Source organism: Apus apus, chromosome 11, assembly GCF_020740795.1.
Source record: "Apus apus isolate bApuApu2 chromosome 11, bApuApu2.pri.cur, whole genome shotgun sequence".
Lineage (NCBI taxonomy): Eukaryota > Metazoa > Chordata > Aves > Apodiformes > Apodidae > Apus > Apus apus.
In genome coordinates, this window is record NC_067292.1 from 3,465,403 (window position 1) to 3,485,660 (window position 20,258).

General features: G+C 36.7%; 1 protein-coding gene across 2 annotated transcripts in view; it reads right to left on the reverse strand.

Annotated features, from left to right (window-relative positions):
* USP10 (ubiquitin specific peptidase 10) overlaps positions 1–20,258 on the reverse strand; it is a 47,651-nt gene that overhangs the window by 2,073 nt on the left and 25,320 nt on the right. Inside the window, exons 4-13 of one of the 2 annotated variants that reach the window (XM_051629430.1) lie at positions 18,811–19,836; positions 14,006–14,097; positions 12,377–12,486; positions 11,871–11,926; positions 10,498–10,601; positions 9,651–9,750; positions 8,276–8,447; positions 4,566–4,731; positions 3,362–3,506; positions 2,104–2,169 (exon numbers count right to left, since the gene is read on the reverse strand). In XM_051629430.1, the coding sequence (XP_051485390.1) occupies positions 2,104–2,169; positions 3,362–3,506; positions 4,566–4,731; positions 8,276–8,447; positions 9,651–9,750; positions 10,498–10,601; positions 11,871–11,926; positions 12,377–12,486; positions 14,006–14,097; positions 18,811–19,836 (2,037 nt within the window). The remainder of the gene's footprint in view (positions 1–2,103; positions 2,170–3,361; positions 3,507–4,565; positions 4,732–8,275; positions 8,448–9,650; positions 9,751–10,497; positions 10,602–11,870; positions 11,927–12,376; positions 12,487–14,005; positions 14,098–18,810; positions 19,837–20,258) is intronic. The other variant, XM_051629431.1, reaches the window with a different exon arrangement.

Here is a 20,258-nt window from a genome sequence, read left to right on the forward strand (position 1 = left end):
TGGTTTTACCAACAGTAAGATTTGGCTTAAGAAGGAAGCTTGAAGCATTTAGTGCTTGCTTGCTTACATTTCATGCTATGTATTAGCAGTAATGCTTCTCCAGCATGCCAGATCTCATGATTCTAAAAGGAGGTTTGAGTAAATTAAGATTCAAAAGCATCAAAATGGTTTATCTTCCTAGAGGATCTTCTGGGGAGGGTTGGCTTCACAAAATGCAACCATGCAGCACAGCCTTCACAGCTTCCAACAGGTACTGCCATGCTTCATATTCCCTGTCTGCTAACAGTGTTTTATTTGAACTAATTGTAACAAAAAAAAAATAAATTAAAAAATTCCACAGGTAAAACTATGTGGTAGTCTATAAAAAAAACCAGGCAAGACTTTTCCAATGGTATTGATTACAAATGTCAGTTATTCACCTTTTAACCTTTTGTTTTTTAAAAAAAAACAACAACCCAACAAACTAGTTGTCTATAACCTCCTTGAATTTGTGACCTGAACACCTCTGATTAACTGCTAATACTGCTGCTCCCAAGAGAGAATCAAACTGGCTTCTTTCCTCACTTCTCTGTGTTGTCACAAGTGTTCTGCAGAAAAGACACCTCAGCTCTCCTTGCAGAACCCCAAGCTTAGTGCTAAGCTCCCAGTGCCCAGGAGTGGCAACTGCCTCCAAAGGGAAGACATCTTTTATGTATTTAATTCTAGGGATGCATATAAGAAACTGCATTTGACTCCTTCCAGGAACAGGTGAGCCCCAACCATATGCATGAGAAAAACAAACAAGAAACTGAAGTAACTGCCATATTTGACACAAGAGCAGAAGTGTATCATTATTAAACCATTTATACTTTCAGACTAGAGTCACACTTCCAGTTTACTCAGATTTTCTTCACGCTTCTTTGGAAATAAACACTTCAGAATAACGTGACATAAGCAAAGAAAAAAGGCAGAATATACTACATCTACACATTTTTTACTAATTTAGGAAATTATTTTTTTTACAGCAGCTTAAACTTGAATTACTGATTTTCTAAACTTTTTTGCTAGATACTTAGGCAAATTCTGGATGACCTCTGAAACTTGAATACTTCAAAAGCTTATTTTAGTAATTTAAAATTCACATAACGAGCTCAGATTCTGTGGATGAGAAGTCCTGACAGAAGACTGAAGTATCATACTTTTCCACAGAAGGAGGTAGAAAAAATTAGCAGTAACACATTTTCTTGAAGTCACCTCACATAAGCTGTCCAAACTTGTCCCATGAAAACTACTATCAGTAAAAAATAAAAGAATTACACTGCCAGGACCAGTCCTGAATTTCCACAAGAGATGGGTATGTTATTTCCTTCTGTAACCTCAGGTGTCCCTAAATTGGTTCCAAACCACGGAGTCACAGAAGGCCACCAGTACTGGCACAGATCTGGTGACACTGGAGTTAATAAACTGGAGAACTGGATGATTTATGTTCTCCTGGTGCCAACACAAATAAGCAGGTGCAAAGCAGAAACTGTGCAGGACTTTTAAACTTGAGGAAATTAATTTCTGCCCAGTGTTTTGTTCAATATCAAAATGCTGCTTCTGAATTCTTACACGAGCTTCCTAACTACCAATTCAGATATTCCACATACATTGCAGACACTCCTAGAAGCATCATTTCCCCAATCATCAACTCATCCACCTACAATCTGCTACTCACACCCTGCCAGCAATACTCATCTTGAGGACTCAAAGTGATGCAAAGCTAGCATTCATACAGTCATTTCAAAACAGTCTCAGAAGAATGTTTCAAATCTATGTGGTGTATTTTAGGCTGAGCTATTTTACAGCTGTATTTCAGCTTCTGCTGATACTTTTCAGGGTGGATCTGTCACAGAACTCTGTTTTTGCACAAAGCTGGGTCAGAGAGATAAATAAATACAAATATAACAATAGATGTATATAGGCACATATGCAAAAACCCCACTAAATACAAGAATTTCAAACCCACAAGCTACTTCAGTGTAATTTAAAAAGAAAATATCCAGGAAACTCCAGTGTTTCTAGAACTCTATATGCAGAATTTGTATTTGCAATAGAGGGACTAGAGGCATATAGATAAAATACCTGCAAAGAGCCGGTAGGTTCTTTGGCCTTTAAAAATTTTACTTTTCACACCAGGAGATAGTAGCTCTGGAGGAGGAAAAAAAAGTCACAAAGGCAATAGTTAGCAAGTTTAGAAATTCAATTGCAAAGGGATCCATTATTTCTAAGAAAAAACAACACTACCATAAAGGAGAAAGTTTAATTAAAATGTCTTCTGCAGCTTTAAAAATAGGCATGGTTCTGCTACCTGGTGATCAAGGGAATGAATTTTGAGGTTTCCTGAACAGCAACATTTATGTAAGATTTGGAAATATCACACCAAATAATGAAGTAAAAAAAACACAACAAAACACAAAACCAGGACAACAGACCAGACTATTATTGCTTTTTCCCCCCTTTCATTCCTGCTGTCAGACAATGGCAAAATCAATTTCAGATTCCCAGTCATACTACAATCACTTCTGTCAGTCAAGGCAAACTGAACTACTACAAATCTAGATGCTTCAAGGAATTTTTTAAATAAAATATTAAGTAAAACAAAAGGGTACTGACTGACAAAGTGTATATATGTAGTACATACTTGAGATATGAGCAATCATTAAGTTTATTTTTTCCTATTTGGACTACTGGTTGACTAACAGCCAGTTTGTCAGATCCAAACAACATGCATTTAACTTGGCAAGTTTCAGATGCTGGATTTTATGCAAACTCACACTTTGCAAGATCAGTATCTCTTAAGGTCTTTGTTAAAAGAAAGAACTTTTGTTGTTTAACCCCTGAACTATGGCTTACTTGTCTGCCTCCAGACTGCATTTTCTATAAAATGCCCTGTTTCCTTTCATCACCCACTGTTTAAGAAAATAATTTGCTACTTCTGTGAATGAAATGTGAGCTAAAAGTATCTACTATTATTTGGCAACAGTCTTGTGTAAGACCATACCCCTCACTCACCAGGATCATTTCCAATCTTTGTCCTCAGCAGTCTATAACCTCATTCCTTAAATATGCAGGAAGCTCTTTTGTGGTGAACCCAATGTCCAGGGTGTGCCACAGGTTTTATGATCTTTCACCATAACGTTATTTTTTAAATGGATGGAAGACTGAACCCAGAAACCCAAACAGATTCTTTTTTTTTGAAAAAAGAAAAAAGCAGCATACAAGGTATTAACCCAAACTAAGTTTCCACAACAATGGAGAAGAAAACTGAAATGCAATCCTTAAGATACACAAACATTATCTCTTCCCTAAAGAGGGGAAAATTCTATCATGAAGTCTTTACCTTTACTAATTTCCAGATCAACAGGATACTCAATATTCTTGATAAGCTTCTGGCATCCACCGGTTTTCTCGTATACAAACCGCTTGAGGTGTAAAACAAGAACAGGGGGGAGTTCTTCCAGTGTCACTCTTCGACTGATCTCCACCTGCCACAATGATGAAAAGATTATGGGAGGGTATTTTTTTTCCGTATCTGTTGCTCACGCCCACAACTCTACAAGCCCCACAGGTAGCACCCAGTCCATCACTGTTTTGGGTATCACTGAGAAAAATCAATCTTTTTTCTTTTCAGAGCTGCCTGTGACATATTTTTAGGTTCCATCTCTCTACTTTTATGTTCTTCCTTCCTGATGCTGAACATCTCCTCCCTCTTATTCATTCCTTTTACATCACAACTGCTATTGCTATTTATTTTGATTGCTCTTTTCCAGACATTCTCCAGCTGTGAAGAATATTGTTTTGAACCAATTACCTACAACTGAATATAGCATTACTGACAAGTTGGTTTTTTTTAAGGCTGTGCACAGCAAACCAGACAACTAAGTGCCAAGGACACCGAACAGAGGTGCTGCTGGCTATTAAAAATTTCAGATTATTAATCCCCAGAGAAAAACAGTAGTCATAAAACATGGTAGCAAGGTTCTAGGTGGACTTCTACCAGGCCTACCTCCAGTGAGTATTTTCAGTTTTGATTCATAAGTGAAACGTGTACATCAAAACCCATCAAGGACAGCCACACAGACAACCATCCAAGCAAGTGCTTTGGTACAAGAGTTGTCTTCTAAAAGCTAGAGTGCTTTCAAACAATACACTGAAGAGCTGCCCCTTAACTAAGAATATCTGGTAATCCCCAGGAAACAGTATGTGAGTATCAGCTAAAAGTGGTTTTACTCATAACAGGATGTCTCATTCCCACAGTTCACCCTCTTTATTTAATAAACACTCCAGTAAAATCTCTAAACTATTACTCCACAACTCAGAAAACATACCTATTTACAGGCATGGCTTTGTTAAGAATTAGTTCTCTTCCTTTCAGTCTAAATGTTCAATACATTTTTATGCTGCAGGACAATTTGAAAAGGTTAGAACCTGCTTAGTCAACATAAGTCACAGTGTTCAAGTAACGATTTGTAAAGCAAGAACTGTATTAAAACCCTTTTAAAAAGTTCACTATTTGACTGTAAAAAGGGGTCAACAGAACACACCTCTTGCTTGGTTTTTGTGGTATATCCCTGGACAGACTCTCTTGCCACCAAACTTTCCAATGCATCCTGAACTGTGCGGATCTTGTCTGACTGGATATCCAGTTGCAGGGTGAAGAAAGGTTGCAGTGTAGCAGACTCCTTAGAACTCTGCTGGTAAACAACAGATCTATGGAATGAAAAGAAGGTAAAACGTGAATAAAGCAGAGTAATTTTCAGCCATACAGAACCTTCAAGTAAGAACGGACTGAAGTCTCTGCTTTGGTAACTCAATTTATAATTAAACCAAAAAACCACACATGAATACAAAAGTTAAACATAAGTGAGTACAACCTGAACCCAATTTAGTGCAATTTTAATTAATTTCACATCCACTTAAGAGTAAACTGAATGGGATTATATTTGATTTGATTTACTTATGCCAGAATTGAAACAGTTATTGGGCAAGAAAAACACTGAAATTTCTGAGAATGCTTTTAAAAATATTCACCTCTGGACTCTTCTTGTGTTACAGTTCTGAAATTATGTTTTCTTCAGAATTGCAAAATATTGCCTACCTGTGTGTTCTACTGTAAAAAATAGAACGGATTCCAGATTCTCCAATAAAAATACACACATTTTTAGTCACTTCACTAAGACCAATTTCACACTGATTTTAAATTGTTTGCTTAAATCTTGTCATAGGAAATATAAAATATGCTCCATTGAGGACTGGCATTTCCTTTTCCTTCCATCATTTTCTGTGCCCAGACTCTATCCTTGTACTCCTTTGTACATAAATGGGACTCTTTCGGAAAACTGGCAGGAATGACAACCTAGAGCATGAGAACATGTTTCCTGTTTTTTCGGGTTTTATTTTTGTTTGAAGTGCATTCAGTGGCAGCCCTTAAGGAGCCTGGCTTGGTGATCACTGTTTTGTGCAGTGAGACTGTACACTCCTCAGCCACAATGTCACTGCACTAAGTGGACTCTTCCCAGTTCTCATTTTTCTTGAACTACGCTGAAAACTTAAAACCAAACACAGCTCAAGAATGTATTGTTTTATTTTGAAAGCAGTACTTATATTAAAAAGCTTCAGCTGCTGCAAAACCGTGGTGTTTTTTACAGCCAAAAAGTTATTTATTATACTGCTATGCCTGTTACGAGAGTCTTACAATAAGATAATTAATACTGCAAAGCCCTAAAGTACCAGCAGAAAGCCAACAGATCTTCATATTGGCAAATATACATCCCTTAGAGGAAAGAGAGTATATGGAAAACAGTAGCACCTTTATTTCACTTCCTCCTTGGCTATACTTAAGGACAAAACCTTCCAAGCCATGGCAAGTGCAGTGTTTCAACAAACAAACCTTTACTCTGTAAGTCTTGCTGCTTCTGGACACACTTCCCAAAACCTCATCCAGCTAACCATTATTTAGTGTAATAATCAAGAGAAAAAATGCTAACAACTCCAACTGTTTTCAATGCATTTTCACTGCCCATGTATTAAATAATGAGTTGATAATAATGTTCTGAAAAGACAATATTAAGAAAAAGCTTTCTTTAAAAAAATACTAAACACTCAATTGCAACCTTACTTCAAAATATTTCTTCAGACATGCAGAAACTGATTTGATAGCAAAACCTTTGCTGGACTATGTCCTCCTATAACAACAGCTCTTATTGGAAACATTTAAAATTTTAACTGTTCACGGGAAAATGCATAGTTTTCTATGAATAATTAATCTGCAGAAAGAACTCTTCAGGCAGTGCTACCCCACTGCAACTACAACAATGTCACTGAAGCATTTTCTTTTCAAAAACAACAGTGCATTTGAAAGGAAAAGCTGATACTACCTACAGAAATATTTAGCAGACTAACTGACTTGTGAGTTAGTCTGCATAACCAATATTGAAATTCATATAAGCTGAAAGTCAAAGGGGGCTTCTGCAGATAAACTGTGTGTCTTTGAATCTAAAACACTTAAGTCTTGCGATGCACAAGAAGATTTTTTGGGTTTGGTTGTTTTTTAGCAATTATGCCTGAACAGGCATTCATACACAATTAAAGCCTTCAGGAGAGCATAATGTTTCCCAAGCCAAAAGATGCCAATTCAAGCCATGTTTTGCTAGCTGCTTTTTCCATTTGATTTCTCCAATTTCTGATGCTTTCATCTAGCAGACTTCTGCTGTCAGTCCTGTATTCAATCCTTCCTATCTCCACCCTCAGCCTCCGAGAATGAAGCTTTCCATCATCACCACATGGATACTGTTTCTGTGGTAAGTTGTGTGACCTAGTCTGAGGCTAAATAAAATGGGTGTGGTGACAGCAGACAACAGATGCTGGATTGGACCCTGTGGTTCTGTTGCTCAGGGCAAGTTCGTTTTTTTCAGTATTTCCTTTGCCTTTAGTCATTTTATGTGGACTTCTACAGAACAGTTCTCTTAGTAGTCTTAGTTTTAAAACTAATGGAATAATGTAGAGATCTAAACAATTCTGATTGTGATAAATATTCTGAAGGTATTAACAATACCTTGGGTACATGAGCATACAATCAACAAGGAATTTCATCAATATGTACAAACATCTGTCTGCCAATTTCTATGGAAAATATTTTATTTGCCAGCTGTCTGACTCAAATAATAATTTCAGTGCATTTCACAGGCAGAAGGCACTAGGTCCACATTATTGACACCTCCAGAGTGAGTATCTGGCAACACAGGGAGCCAAACACCAGCAATTAAGTGTCTGTTTCCAATTTTATGATGTATATGTATGTTCGTGTCCAGCATTTTTGTTCTGGCATGTTTTTAGCAAGTGTTTACCTTGCTTTCATTTTAAATTACAACATTTCTCCAAACAAGTAATGAGACTTCCTTTCCAAAAAATACTGAGTATCTGCCTTCTGCCTTCATCTGGTATCAGACCTTGACTGTAAGTAATGTCCCACATTCTTTAGTGCAAACTATTATTAAGGTTACTTAGATATTGTCTCCTGTGAAATGAGACATGTTAGAAATTTTCCACTGAAAGAAGGTTGATTGTTCTTCCATGTTTTCGCCTTTACTGGTAAAATTCAGATTCATTGTTTGTTTTTAAAGCAGCTCATTCAGTGTATAAGTTCATATTTTCAGTCAAAAAATGTTAATTAGTACAAACTATTACACAAAACTTTCCTGCCTCTGGGAAGCATAAGTGTCTAGGTAATAAAAATGTTGCTATTTTTTATTCTATTTAATGTCATTCTTTTACTGACCAGATTTAACTCTTAGCAAATTTCACTATCCTTTAGTATCCTTGTTTTTAAAATGAGTCGAGACTCCTCAGAGGTCACAAGAATTGGGCAGCTCTGAAATTCTTCGGAATTCTTGGACATTAATATCAATACAGAAAACATAAGTACTTGAAACTCCTCTCTATATTCAATTCAGGGCTTTTGTTCTCTAAACAGTCTGTTCCTTCTAGACATACAGGATTCAGACTCTACAGTAAGTCATAGAATCATTTGATCTTTGATCAGTCCTTCATCATTCTGGCCCATCTTCTGAACTCTCTCTTGCATAACAAGAACAAACTGAAACAAACTCACTCCTGGCCTGAACAAACCTAACACTTTCTTCTATCCAACTACCTAATCATGGTGAAAAAATACAGAAAGCAAAGCAGAGAAAACGTTATTTGTAAAGGCAAAGCAACCTGTGGCCTCAGCAACTTTTAGGAGTAAGTACTGTACCTTATATGACCTCCAAAAATATCAGTAATTGGAGTCTGAACAAAGTCAGCCTGTCGAGTGACTGAAGACTTGTTGCGAGGCCCCACTTGCTCCCATTCATCCTCACTGCCTTCTCCTTGCTCCTCCTCCTCAGGAACAGTCTGTGCCTCAGGGCCATTGGAAACTGAGAGTTCTTCAAGTGCAGAGGGGAAAAAAAAATGCACTGAGTATTTGTACAAATAAACATGTGCAGGGAAAAAAATTGAAAGAAAAAACCCAGACCAAAGAATTTTCTGAGGACAGAATGTTTCCATACATTAGATTTCAGGAAGGCTCACTCATAGCTGGACATGCATTCACAGAACACAGCTCACCCATGACTGTACGTAAACAGATGCAGTTTTCTAGCAAAGTTTGTCTATTTTTAGCAGTAAATTTATGGGGTGGAAAATGAGAAAGCCAAGTGTTATTCTAGAAACACAACTCCTTTTCTGCACAGGTATTTTACAGGGAAGCCAAGGCTTAGCAAATATTTTCTTTGCCACTGCTAAAGTCAGGAGGCTATAAACCACACACAGGTGAAGAACAAAATATGGAATGATAATTTTATATAATAAAAAAAATTACCCTACTAAAGAGAAATGGGATAACTAGTGTTCTTAACTCTATCCTTGGCTAAGATTAACAGTGTTTTGTTTCATTTTTAATAGGAGATACAAACATTAAGGCACTGTAAAATAAAATTGCATCGAGCAATGTTTATACTTATTTCACAGAACATACTTCTCCAACTTTGTCAATAAGAATTTTAAAACAATATATTCTGTTTTATACTAGATATAAATTAGCCATTAGCCAAGAAGTTTCCACTTAAAAAAAAAAAATATATTTTTAGTGAACAGTGGTTTGAACATCAGTAAGATGTTTCTCAACTACCACAGAGAGAGCCAGAACACCAGTCAACAACTGTCACTGCAGGACTGGCAGACAAACATACCTGTGCTTGAGACAAGACTACTCAAGTGTGCCTCAAATAATGCTCAGTTGAGCTCAGTCAACATTTGCAATACACAAATAAGTTTTTTGGAAGGACTGGGTAAATTACATTATTACTGTCACCCAGAGTGTTTACAGAATGATAATGCTTTTCAAAACCCCCAGTCACACTTCACATCTTTTGTAAGTTGGACAGAGAGGACTCATTTTATCCTCTGGACAGATTTTAACAAGCTATTATTTGTTCATGTCTTTGAGTCCCCTAAAACATGGCACTCTAACCCTATCTCAACATCTATTTGAAACATTGCTCTGTATTACAGAATCACCACTGAGAAAAGGAGAATATTTGAATGAAATTAAGTTTTCTACAAAAATAACCAAACAACTCAACACTAACTTTCATTATGTGGAGAGAGAAGTTTCTTTAGAGTCAGCATTTCTTCATGTAGTCCATTGAGGATAAATCCCAAGTATTCTTCAGCATCCTCTTGCCTGCCCTGAATAAAATGCGGGTTTATTTAAATTATTATATGAATTCTCATGGTTTCATTTTAACAGAAAGGTCACGACACTGAACATCTAGGCTTCTCCTATTAATTTGGCTACTGGACCAAAGTCTAAGTGTTAAAGTCAAACAAAGTTTAAAGTTTAATATAACAACCCCTCATTTTTAACCAGTTCAAAAAGAACCTACACATTAATTGGTAACCTGCCATAAACAGCAAGCGTACACATAAGCTGGACATAAACATTCCTGCATTCTTTTCAATACAAATTTGATTTAACATGTGAGTTGGTACTTACTTTTTTTCCTATTTCTTTTAAAAGTAGTATTAAAAGTTGCTGTCAAACCAAAAAGAACTACTACCTTTTCTTTAAATTGAAGCGAAACCTGAAACAGTATTTTGAAGTCCCTGTGGACCTTCAAGCATTCCAAACTGAATCCTAAGCAGAAACCAACAACTGCTCCTTTCTTAAATTCTAATCAATAGGTATCTTCATTATAAAAAGAGATGTCCCCTTCCAACTGTTTTTCATTATTCTGACATATTCCACTGACAACTTGGAATGTGTATCTTCCTCTAATTTCAGTCCAAGACCGTCTAATTTCATTACAATGAACTATCAACTGGTTGATTTTAGTGACATTTAGGCACAGAACCTGATGTATGGCTTTACACTGTTTTAATGACAGTGACTGCCTTGCAATGCAATGACAAAAGTCAAGGATTTTTAAGTCCCACCTTTTCTGACAGACTGGACTTTATAACCGTCAGAAGTCTGTAAATGTATGTAGGTTCAAAGGCAGCTCCTGGTCGAATGTCCCTCACAATTTTCTCACCTAAAGCTGCAAGGCAAAGAGAAGTACATATAAATAATAATACAAGTTTTTCTGCATTGTACCTTAACATTCTCATTACATAGCACTAGATTTTGGAATTCAACATGATGTTTTACAAAGTTTTTGTGCCATTTCAGTGACTTGAGCTCAGAATTCCTAAGATACAACTCTTACCTGTAAACATTTGTTTTTAAAATCACCCTGCGTAGACTTAACAGGTGGTCTGGAAAAGTTAGCACTCTCTTTTTATAGTCAACACTCCGAAGACTAACAAGAACATACATATACATCATAAAAGAACAATTCTGGTTCTATTTTAAATTTTGTAGGTCTTCTGTATTCAAAGAACATTTCCTTAAATCTTTCATATATTTATAATATTAATAGATCACTTAAATCACTGCAAGATACAGTTTGACAGAATGCTCAATCTAATGGTAATACAAGGCCTCAGAAACTCTGGGAAAACTGCACAATACAATAAAATTACCTAGAAGTACAGTAAGTTGCATGACAGTAAGATTTGTTTTACAGACACAAAACTTGAGCAGCAAATCACAGAAATGTCTGAACTGTTTGGAAATCACTGGAACAACCAGCTCCTCATGGTATTTTCTTATAGCGTGATATAAACACATAGAAATAAACAGTTTCAGGAGTCAGTCTGCAATATAAGTGATTTGATTTAGAGGTTTAAAATATGAAACCCATGAGAAAATTTATTTGCACTAAAAAATGTTCTAGTCCTCACTACCTACTGTCATTAATCCTAAAAACATTAGCAAGAATTACACACTCCATGGCTCAATTTTGTTCCAAATCAATGTGTATTTTCAGTGTTTAACGAAGAATGTTAGAACTAAGCAAGCTGATAAACCAGAGCTGGAAATATGTGAGGAACTGAGTAAAATACAGTGCACATCAAATGAATTTCTTAGAAAGGGCATGTTCTTAGAAGACATCTTAAAAATAAAGCAAACCTTCAACAAAGCTATTCCTATTGCACTAAGCTTGGAATACCAAATAGAAGAAAAAAAATGCAAGTTGCCACATGTATGATTTCTTGGCATAAAAAGCCAACAAGGAAAAGCATAACATTGACAGAAAAGCAACAGCAAGTCTTTCAAGACATCAGGAAACCCCAAAAGTCCAAGAGACATTAAAGGGATCAAGCACCAGTATTTAAAGGTCTTAAGTACATCACACAAAGCAGATCCTTACCCCAAAGCCTTCAAAGCATGTTTTTAAGATTTTTCTCCCTCTATTCCCACTCACCTTGTTTTGCTTTAGGAGGTACAGGCATATTAGTGAATTCATTCATTAAACGAACACTGAAACAGAATGGAACAACTAGACATGAGCAGCAAGTTAAAACTTAGAAGGACAAATAATAAAATTCATCACTGTCATTACTGTAAAAATAATAAAAATTAAAAAAATCATAATGAGCCTGAGTAAAGTTCAGACATAAAAATTAATGTGATAATTGCTAAGGAGTCCAAGGTATTAGGTTAGTTCTTGAAGCTCTTATGGTTCACTTACGCATATTTAACACTATTTAAAACTGATATTCCTCAGGCAATAGGAAGTACCTTCCTTGTCTTGTCAAGCAACTGTAGTATACCAAGCTCGTAATAAAAGCCATGTATCACCAGGAAAAAACAAAACAAACTTCTGGATATATATCAGCTTTCCACAACTGCAGAAATCAATCATTTGTCAGATATTCCTGAATGAGCTTATTCAGATCACAGATTTTATTTTATTAACAAGCTACTTACAAACTGTCTATCATTGGTGTCGAGGTACACGGCCGCTGCGATTTTGAATACATTGGAATGGACTTCATTAAATGATACATTGGAGGACAAGCAACCAAGGCTTGCAGGGTCTTTGCAGTGGCATTAAGGAAATAGTCGGCAAACAATCTGCGTATCAACTATTTATGCCTAAAACTATATGCAAAACAAAGCCTTATTATGCAGACCAATCAATAACTAAATTGGAATAGATAGTCGGATCTCTATCACAACATTCACAATGTACAGAAATTATACTAAAATATCCCAGCACCTTTTAATATGCAGTGGCTTCACTGACATTTTAGTAACGTCAAAAACTCTCATTAAAGGGGAAATTAACAGTCTAACTGCAGGACAGGAAAAGAACTTCCATAGGAAAGTCTTAAACAGTATGAAAATTGGCAAGCATCAACTTGTAACATATTTTCTGAAAGGAATGGAAGAAGGTAGCTGAGAGACTTGATGTTAAAGGTGATGATTCACCTCCAGAAACAAACTAAACCAATAAAACTTGCTGTGATATGAAAACAGCAGTGTAAAGAACAGTTTGGAGAAACCAGTACAATGACAATGGATGCTGGGAGAAAATACTTGAAAAGCATCAAAATCCGTGTTACTTGGTGAGAACAGTGAACAGAGGAAATGTGATAAAAGACTGGAGGGGCAGGGAAACAATCAAAAACGCAGAGATCTCAACAGCAAGAGAGATCTGCTAACTTGATCCCTGTAGTGTGCCAAAATTGAGTCACAAATTCCCATATAACATTTTAAGAATTAAAAAAAAGGGGGAACTAATACACAGAAACAGATGAAGGCAGAACTGGATACAGAAAATAGAAGTTGATGTTTAAAGCAGAATCACTGGTCTAGAAAGAGGTTATTGGGTTCTACAACGATCAGGCTTGAAATTTATCTTCCTATTTTTCACTAGAAGCACTAGCAGTTGAAGTATCCTAGTCATGTGCAGTGAGGCACTGCTGACATAGTAATGCTATTAAAAATACATTTTAATTGATATATCTAACAGAACACAACACTGAAGAAAGAAGATTTCTGTTACCCAAGGTAGAAGTTCTATTTGCAGGGGAATACAATTCTAATTCATTAAGAATGAACTAATCTTCCACCCATTGTAATTAAATACTGCATTTGCACAAATGATATGATAGCAACAGCCTGCTCAACAGAAAACCAGTTTATACACTTAACCAAATTGCCAAACCAATGCTTAGGAGTACAAATAGTTACAAAGTAGTTACAACCACTTCAGCTGTTGCACAGAGTCATGAGTAAACTTAAGGAGAAATACCAAGGTTTTCAGTCATAAGAAAGTTAGTTCTGAAATATTTTGACAGAGCTTACAGAGCCAAACTGCAAAAAAAAAAATTGTGCAAGCAGCTGCAGGGGAACCCAGGACACAAGGTTCAATAATTCCAAATACCCCTGGATTTCTAGATCCTACCCTTAAAACATTTTATCCACAGCAGTGGGATATGGGACGACAAACTATCTCATAAAATACTCACCCGAATAATCCAGAAAAACTCTGACAACTACAATATACACATTTTAAATTAAGTGTAATAATTTTTTCCAAGGCAAGGATACAGCATTGATGTAGCACCAGTTTCCTTTGTTGATAAGCCCTCGTGGTTGCAGTGACACTGGTTTATGTATTAATCTTACATTTTCCAGTATTTCTGCAGAATGAGAAACAGTAAACTGTGTATCAACAACATGCACATACTAGCCACCAAAGCAAGTATCAATTGATGCATTACAAATTCACACGATGCCCAGAAACTTCAGCAAACAACTTCTGCTCTCTTTGAACACTGCTCGTGTTTCACATGAGATGAGATCCTTCAGCTGAAGATATCCTGGAATGCGGGTCAGGAGGATGCTGGTACAAAAACTTCTTGTCATTTCAAAACTGAGAACACTTTTTTTTGTTTTCCTAGAATCAGACACTTTACAGATATATACACATACAGAAATATAAAATCCCATTAGCCACCCCCTTGCCACCAATTTAATGAAGTATTTCCTGAATTCTTCTGCTTTGAAGGAAGATGAAGCTCATCTAGCAGTCCCAGTTTACAAGTTTCAGCACAAACCAGCTACAAAAATATCTTAGTGCAAACGGGTCAGGCAGATGTTAACATGGTCTTCTGAACAGGATGTTTTATTTACTGGTTTAAGATCTGCAAGATAATGGACTTACATAATATAATGCTTACTGTTTTCCTGCTTTCAAAAACTTTAGCAATGGTCAAATAGAAAAATTAGAAACCACTGCACAAAACTAAGTCTGTCTCCATTAGGAAACTGAGAATAACAGGAAGTCTGACCTGTTGTTTAGGTACTTATATAAAAACTCTTTAAGGAAAATACTGAATCTGGTATATTCTACATTTACAAAATAAGTACAAGAAGTATGCAAGACAGCATAAAAAAATGTAAATAAACACAGCAACTGCCTACCAAGGAGGTTACTTATTTTTATAGTAAGACTGTAGGCCTCTAAAGCTTGTACATTCTACACTGTGAGACTGAGCTGTTCATCAGAAGGACTGTCTGAACAGACAAGGTAACATGACCTGGGTGCAAAAGCAGAGGCACAAAGCCACAGCTAAGCAGAGGAGGTGGCAGAATTGCAAATAAAATCCATGTCCTTCTACTTCCCAACTATCTACAAGATCATATTTCCTGCTGACACAACAGGTTCTAACCAAATAAAAACAGGCAAAAAAAATTAAGTCATTCTTCTATTTCATAAAGAACCTGACACTTAAAAGGGCAGAGAGCAAAAAAAATCTAAAAGGGGAGATGTTAGCACCTAGCACAGATGCAGCTGAAAATCCTTCTGCAACTGCTGAAACATATGTTATTAAATTACTAATGCTTAAGTATTTCAAAATATATTGTCAATGCAGCCAAGTCTGAAATGTGTTGTACACACATAAAAGCTTTCTGTTAATATAACAAAGCATTGTAGAAAATTAGTACAAAATAATTAAAATAGTATTTGATTTTAATGTATATCAATAACTTTTTAGGTTAACTCTATTCTTCCCCATTTTTGTATCATACTAAAAATATTATTAGGACCTTTAGCATCCCCTTGTGGTCATAAAACTTCTTTATAAACAATATCTAGAACAATTACAGTGAGTTTTGTTTCTTTTAACTTAAAGAATTCTTTGTGTGTACAGCAATTACATTTAGTGCCACATTTTCACAATGACTAAAAGAATTTTTAAAAGAGTATTGGAAGAAAAATAAACTTACAAGCATGAGAAACCTTAAAATTTCAAAACCTGTTATAAAGCACATGACAGTAACTAGAAAGAATTTATGTTCCCTTTGGTGGATACTGACTTCTGAAACATGGCCTTGATTGAGAACATATCTAGAATAGTTATCATGTTTAGAAATTTCAAAACTATTAACTGTCACCAGGCCATGCATCAGAGGGTAGTAACTGTGAAACGTGGCAAGTGAACCCTGATAGCAATTTTTTTTACAGACAGTTTATAACCTTATTATCAAATGCATTATTAAAACACACCCTAGCCTCTTACTAAATTAACTCTCCAGTTTGGTTTTTTTCCTCATAAAGATTAACATGAAATTTGTTAGTCTGTTTTATTTAGTTCTGATGTTCATCTCCTTATCCTGTCTGGCTTTCACTGACATTTGAGGACTAAGAAACCAGAGAACTTTGTAGGGTGCATCAAGCAGAACTGAACTTCAAGGTGCCTATGAACCATTAAACTCCCTTGGAATAAATGCCGAAATTAAGGCACGAGGCAGCAACTTGCCCCTGGAAAGCTAACCTACCTTCTTGTGTCCTGAGCACATGTTCTAAATAAAAACTGTACTGAAGGGTCTCAGTACTCCAACATAAAGTCATAATATTTACTAATTCTGCTTGCTAAACTCGACATACTTCAGGTCTAGATGTTACCTGTTTAGCACCTATAGCATTTGTGGGCAAACATTCATTCTCACCGGCACAAGTTGAAACTGGTGAATTCCCAGCATATCAAACAACAGGATCTCAACTGAGCCACACAGAAAAGAAAGAACACAACCAGCAGTTACCTGTGAAAACCATACAGGATAGCTTTACACCCTTACACAATGGTGCTAGTCTAGGTAGAAGGTTTGAAATGAAAGCTATCTGGCAGAAAAGGACCTGAGGTTGTTGGTCAACAGCCAGGTGAGCATGAGGCAGCAGTGTGTCCAGGTGGCCAGGAAGGCCAATGGCATCCAACAGATCTTATGAGAAAAGGAGGCTGAAGGGAGACCTCAACTCTACAACTTCCTGAAAGGAGGTTGTAGTGAGGTGGAGGTTGGGTTTTTCTCCCAAGAAACAAGCAATAGGAGAAGAAAAAATGCCCTCAGGTTGTATCAGGGGAGGTTTAGATTGGATATTAGGAAAAAAATTGTTCACCGAAAGGCTTATCAGGCACTGGAACAGGCTGCCCTGGGAAGTGGCTGAGTCACCATCCTGGAAAGATTTCAAGGATGTGCAGACGTGGTGCTTAGGGACATGGTTTAGGGGTGGACTTGGCAGTGCTAGGTTAACAGTTGGACTTAATATCTTAAAGGTCTTTTCCACCCAAAATTATTCTATGATTCTATACACAGAATGGAGCAAATGATCTGCCTGCAAATCATAACTTGAAACTCGTGTAATGCATTTTTGATTCTTGGTGTATGAGCAAAGCAATAATGCAGCTATTTTATAAACAGGACAGAAAACATTAAAAAAAGAACAGACAATTAAGAAAGTCACCTCTTTCCACAGAGCAAAGGGTTGATTACATGACATCAAGTCAACATTTTACACTGAAATCAAAGGCATCTGCATTACAGGAATTGCAGCAGCCTAATTCTACCTAAATCAGGTGCAATTATTCAGATTAATTCCTTCTCCCTGGAAAAGGATCTATACTCAGATTCATCCTCTGCAAAACCAGCTAACAGTGAAGGTGCAGAAGGAAACTATATAAAAATTAAATTGCAATTTTAATACATTAAAGAATAAAAAGCTCTGCTCCCACCTGGTGGCAAAAAATAGTACAGAAACAGTAGGTCTAGAAAGTTAACTTAAAGCTGAAGCAACTTGGACAAGATAAAACCTTTCATCTATGGCAAGCAGTTCTAGTTTTATGGTTAAAATTCATGACTAAATGACTGATGGCTTAAGATTTTAAGAGTAAAACATACTCCACATGTATGAGTTCATACAAACCATAATCACCTGCTTATGCACATTTTTGTAATACAGTCAACTGCATTTGTGACATTTAAGTGAAAAATACACAGAAACATAAACTACTCTGACAGGTTTCATCTCAACAGACAATTTTAAGTAGTAAAACCATTACTAAATAAGAAAAAGAAGATGAGAAGCAGGAATATACTTCTGGGTATTCTGAACAGAAATGTCCAGGTCATGTTCTGATTAGAGTAGAAAACTTTAACTTGAAGCTGTAGGACACAAAATGTTGTTGTAAATTAGCTTGCAGCATAAACAGGGTTTTCCACAAGCCATTTCACATACAGACTATGTCCCCAGATTTAAAGTAATTATTCCTGTTCCAACACTCATGAGTGACACAAAATGCAACCAACTGGGTATTTTTCTTCATGTTTTCTGGCTGTTATCTGCAAAAATGATCTCATGCACATTTTGTGTTACAATCACAAATAGGACAGGGCCAAGGGGCAAAGCTTTTGTATCACACACTGCCTTTCCTGTTGTCCCCCTCTGGACAATTTCTTATGGTTACCTTGAACAGGCAATAGCTAGCATTGTTCTGAATAAAATAATATTTATAATGGTTCAGGATACTTCTTCAAAATTTGAAAGATACACCTCTTAAACAGCAAACCAATAAATACTAGAATTTCTGAAGAAGGACCTATGTAGAAGTTACACTTAAGTTACTGCAGGGGTCCAGGAACTTCAATGCTCCTTTGGCATAAATATATGAATACTCTTCTTTTCTTGCAATGGAATGCATCACAAGATTATAAATACTGGACAACACAACACACCATTTTCATAACAAACATTTCTAATGTGTTTTCCCTACTACAGCAGCACACAGCTGACTGCAATCAGCCTACTTAAAATCACAGATCACTTAACATACTGTTTGACAAGTAGTAACAGTTTTACTGCATCTGGGATAATGACACCAGAATGTCTCCTTGGAATGTTTACTCAGGGGGGTTCAAAACTAGCTTGTTTAAATGACATCTTTCATAGCAGTGTTTGAACAGTTATGTTAAGAACACTAACAGAGGAATCTTCTCTATCAATACCGCACACTCCTGTTTGCAAGCAGATTTAATACCCTTCCAGTGTAACATCCACTCGTGTGTATTAACTATACCTGCAATCTTTATGGCTACAGGATCCTCTGAAACTGGAACAGGTCCCTCTTTGACTTCAACTTGTTTTTCAGGGACCAGAGTAGATGTGGCAGGAGGGGTATACTTAGTCTCAACATAGACCACAGATGTGGAAGCAGAGGGCTTGGAATTGTGAAAAAGACTAGCCCATGACTTTGCAGGCTGATTAACAGGGACTGATCCTGCAACAGGGACTGTTGCCTCAGTAGTAGGTGAAGCTTCCTCAGCCTTAGCTTGGTCTGAGTCAGTGCTTTCCACAGTGTGCAATTCTACCCCATTGGCAGCTGTGTCCTCACCAGAGGATTCAAGTGTTTGTCCATTAGTTACGCCAAGATTTTCAGTAGTATCAGTACCAGCATAAGACTGTACAACAGCTGTCCTTAAAGGGCTATCTCTGCCAGTCTCTGAGGGGATGCAAAACTGTTCAGAATTAGTAACACGGCATACCTCAGGCTGCCCTGCAGTCCTGGTATTGTCTAGTGCGCTAGAAACAAAATCATCAGAGACAGCTTCATGAACGAAGTCCACAGAATTGTCCGGGCTGTTGCAAGTCCTTGGTGTGGCCAGGGAGGGCACGTCTCCCGTCAGTTCCGTATCCTCCATGCTCAGGCTGTTTAGTCCCGAGGAATTTGCATGGCCATTTACAAGAGCTTCTGTGGGAGCGATGCCATCGCTGACATCTTCCAAGTAACTGTAGTATCCAGGAGGTCTTTTTTTCTTTTTTTTACGTTCCCTTTGCCCAAGGCCTCCAGACAAGCCATCGTTTTCAGCGTTGGAACCGCTGTCCAAAGCGAGAGTTGGGTCAGTGAACTGGCAGTCAATGGAGTTGTAGTTTGTTTCACTGAGAGCATCATCAGGGGTTTTCTGAGCAGGTGCACAACTGAGAATGAATTCTGGAGCCTGAGGATTCAGAGTACTTGAAATACTGTAGTCGGTGTTATTTAGCACAGACGACTGTGTCTCAATAACTTCATTAACACCAAATTCAATTCTCTGGTACTCTTCCCCTGGACAAGAGAAAACAAACCTCAGTTAATGAATGACTTCTAACTAAAAAGCTAAAAAATAATAATAAAAAAAACCTCTCATATTTTCTACCAACTCAGAAAAAAAAAAAAGTACAGTCTTTAAAATAATTCTTACTCTATATCTCAATCCTGAAGGCCATTTCAAAATACAGTTTTCCTTAAGACAACAGAGTGTGATACAGGTTTTCTTAATCAGAGTAGGTAGTTTTCCAAATCACTGCAGAGTTCCTGTAGAACTCCTATTAAATTCACTTATTAAAAAAAACACTAAAACCCAATAACTTTAGCAATCTTCTGCATTAACTACTGCATAATTGCATATAAAATATGGTGTAATAATTAACTCCATGCTTCTAAGCCAGTCTTTTTCAAAGACAATTAAAAAATCCCAATGTTTACCT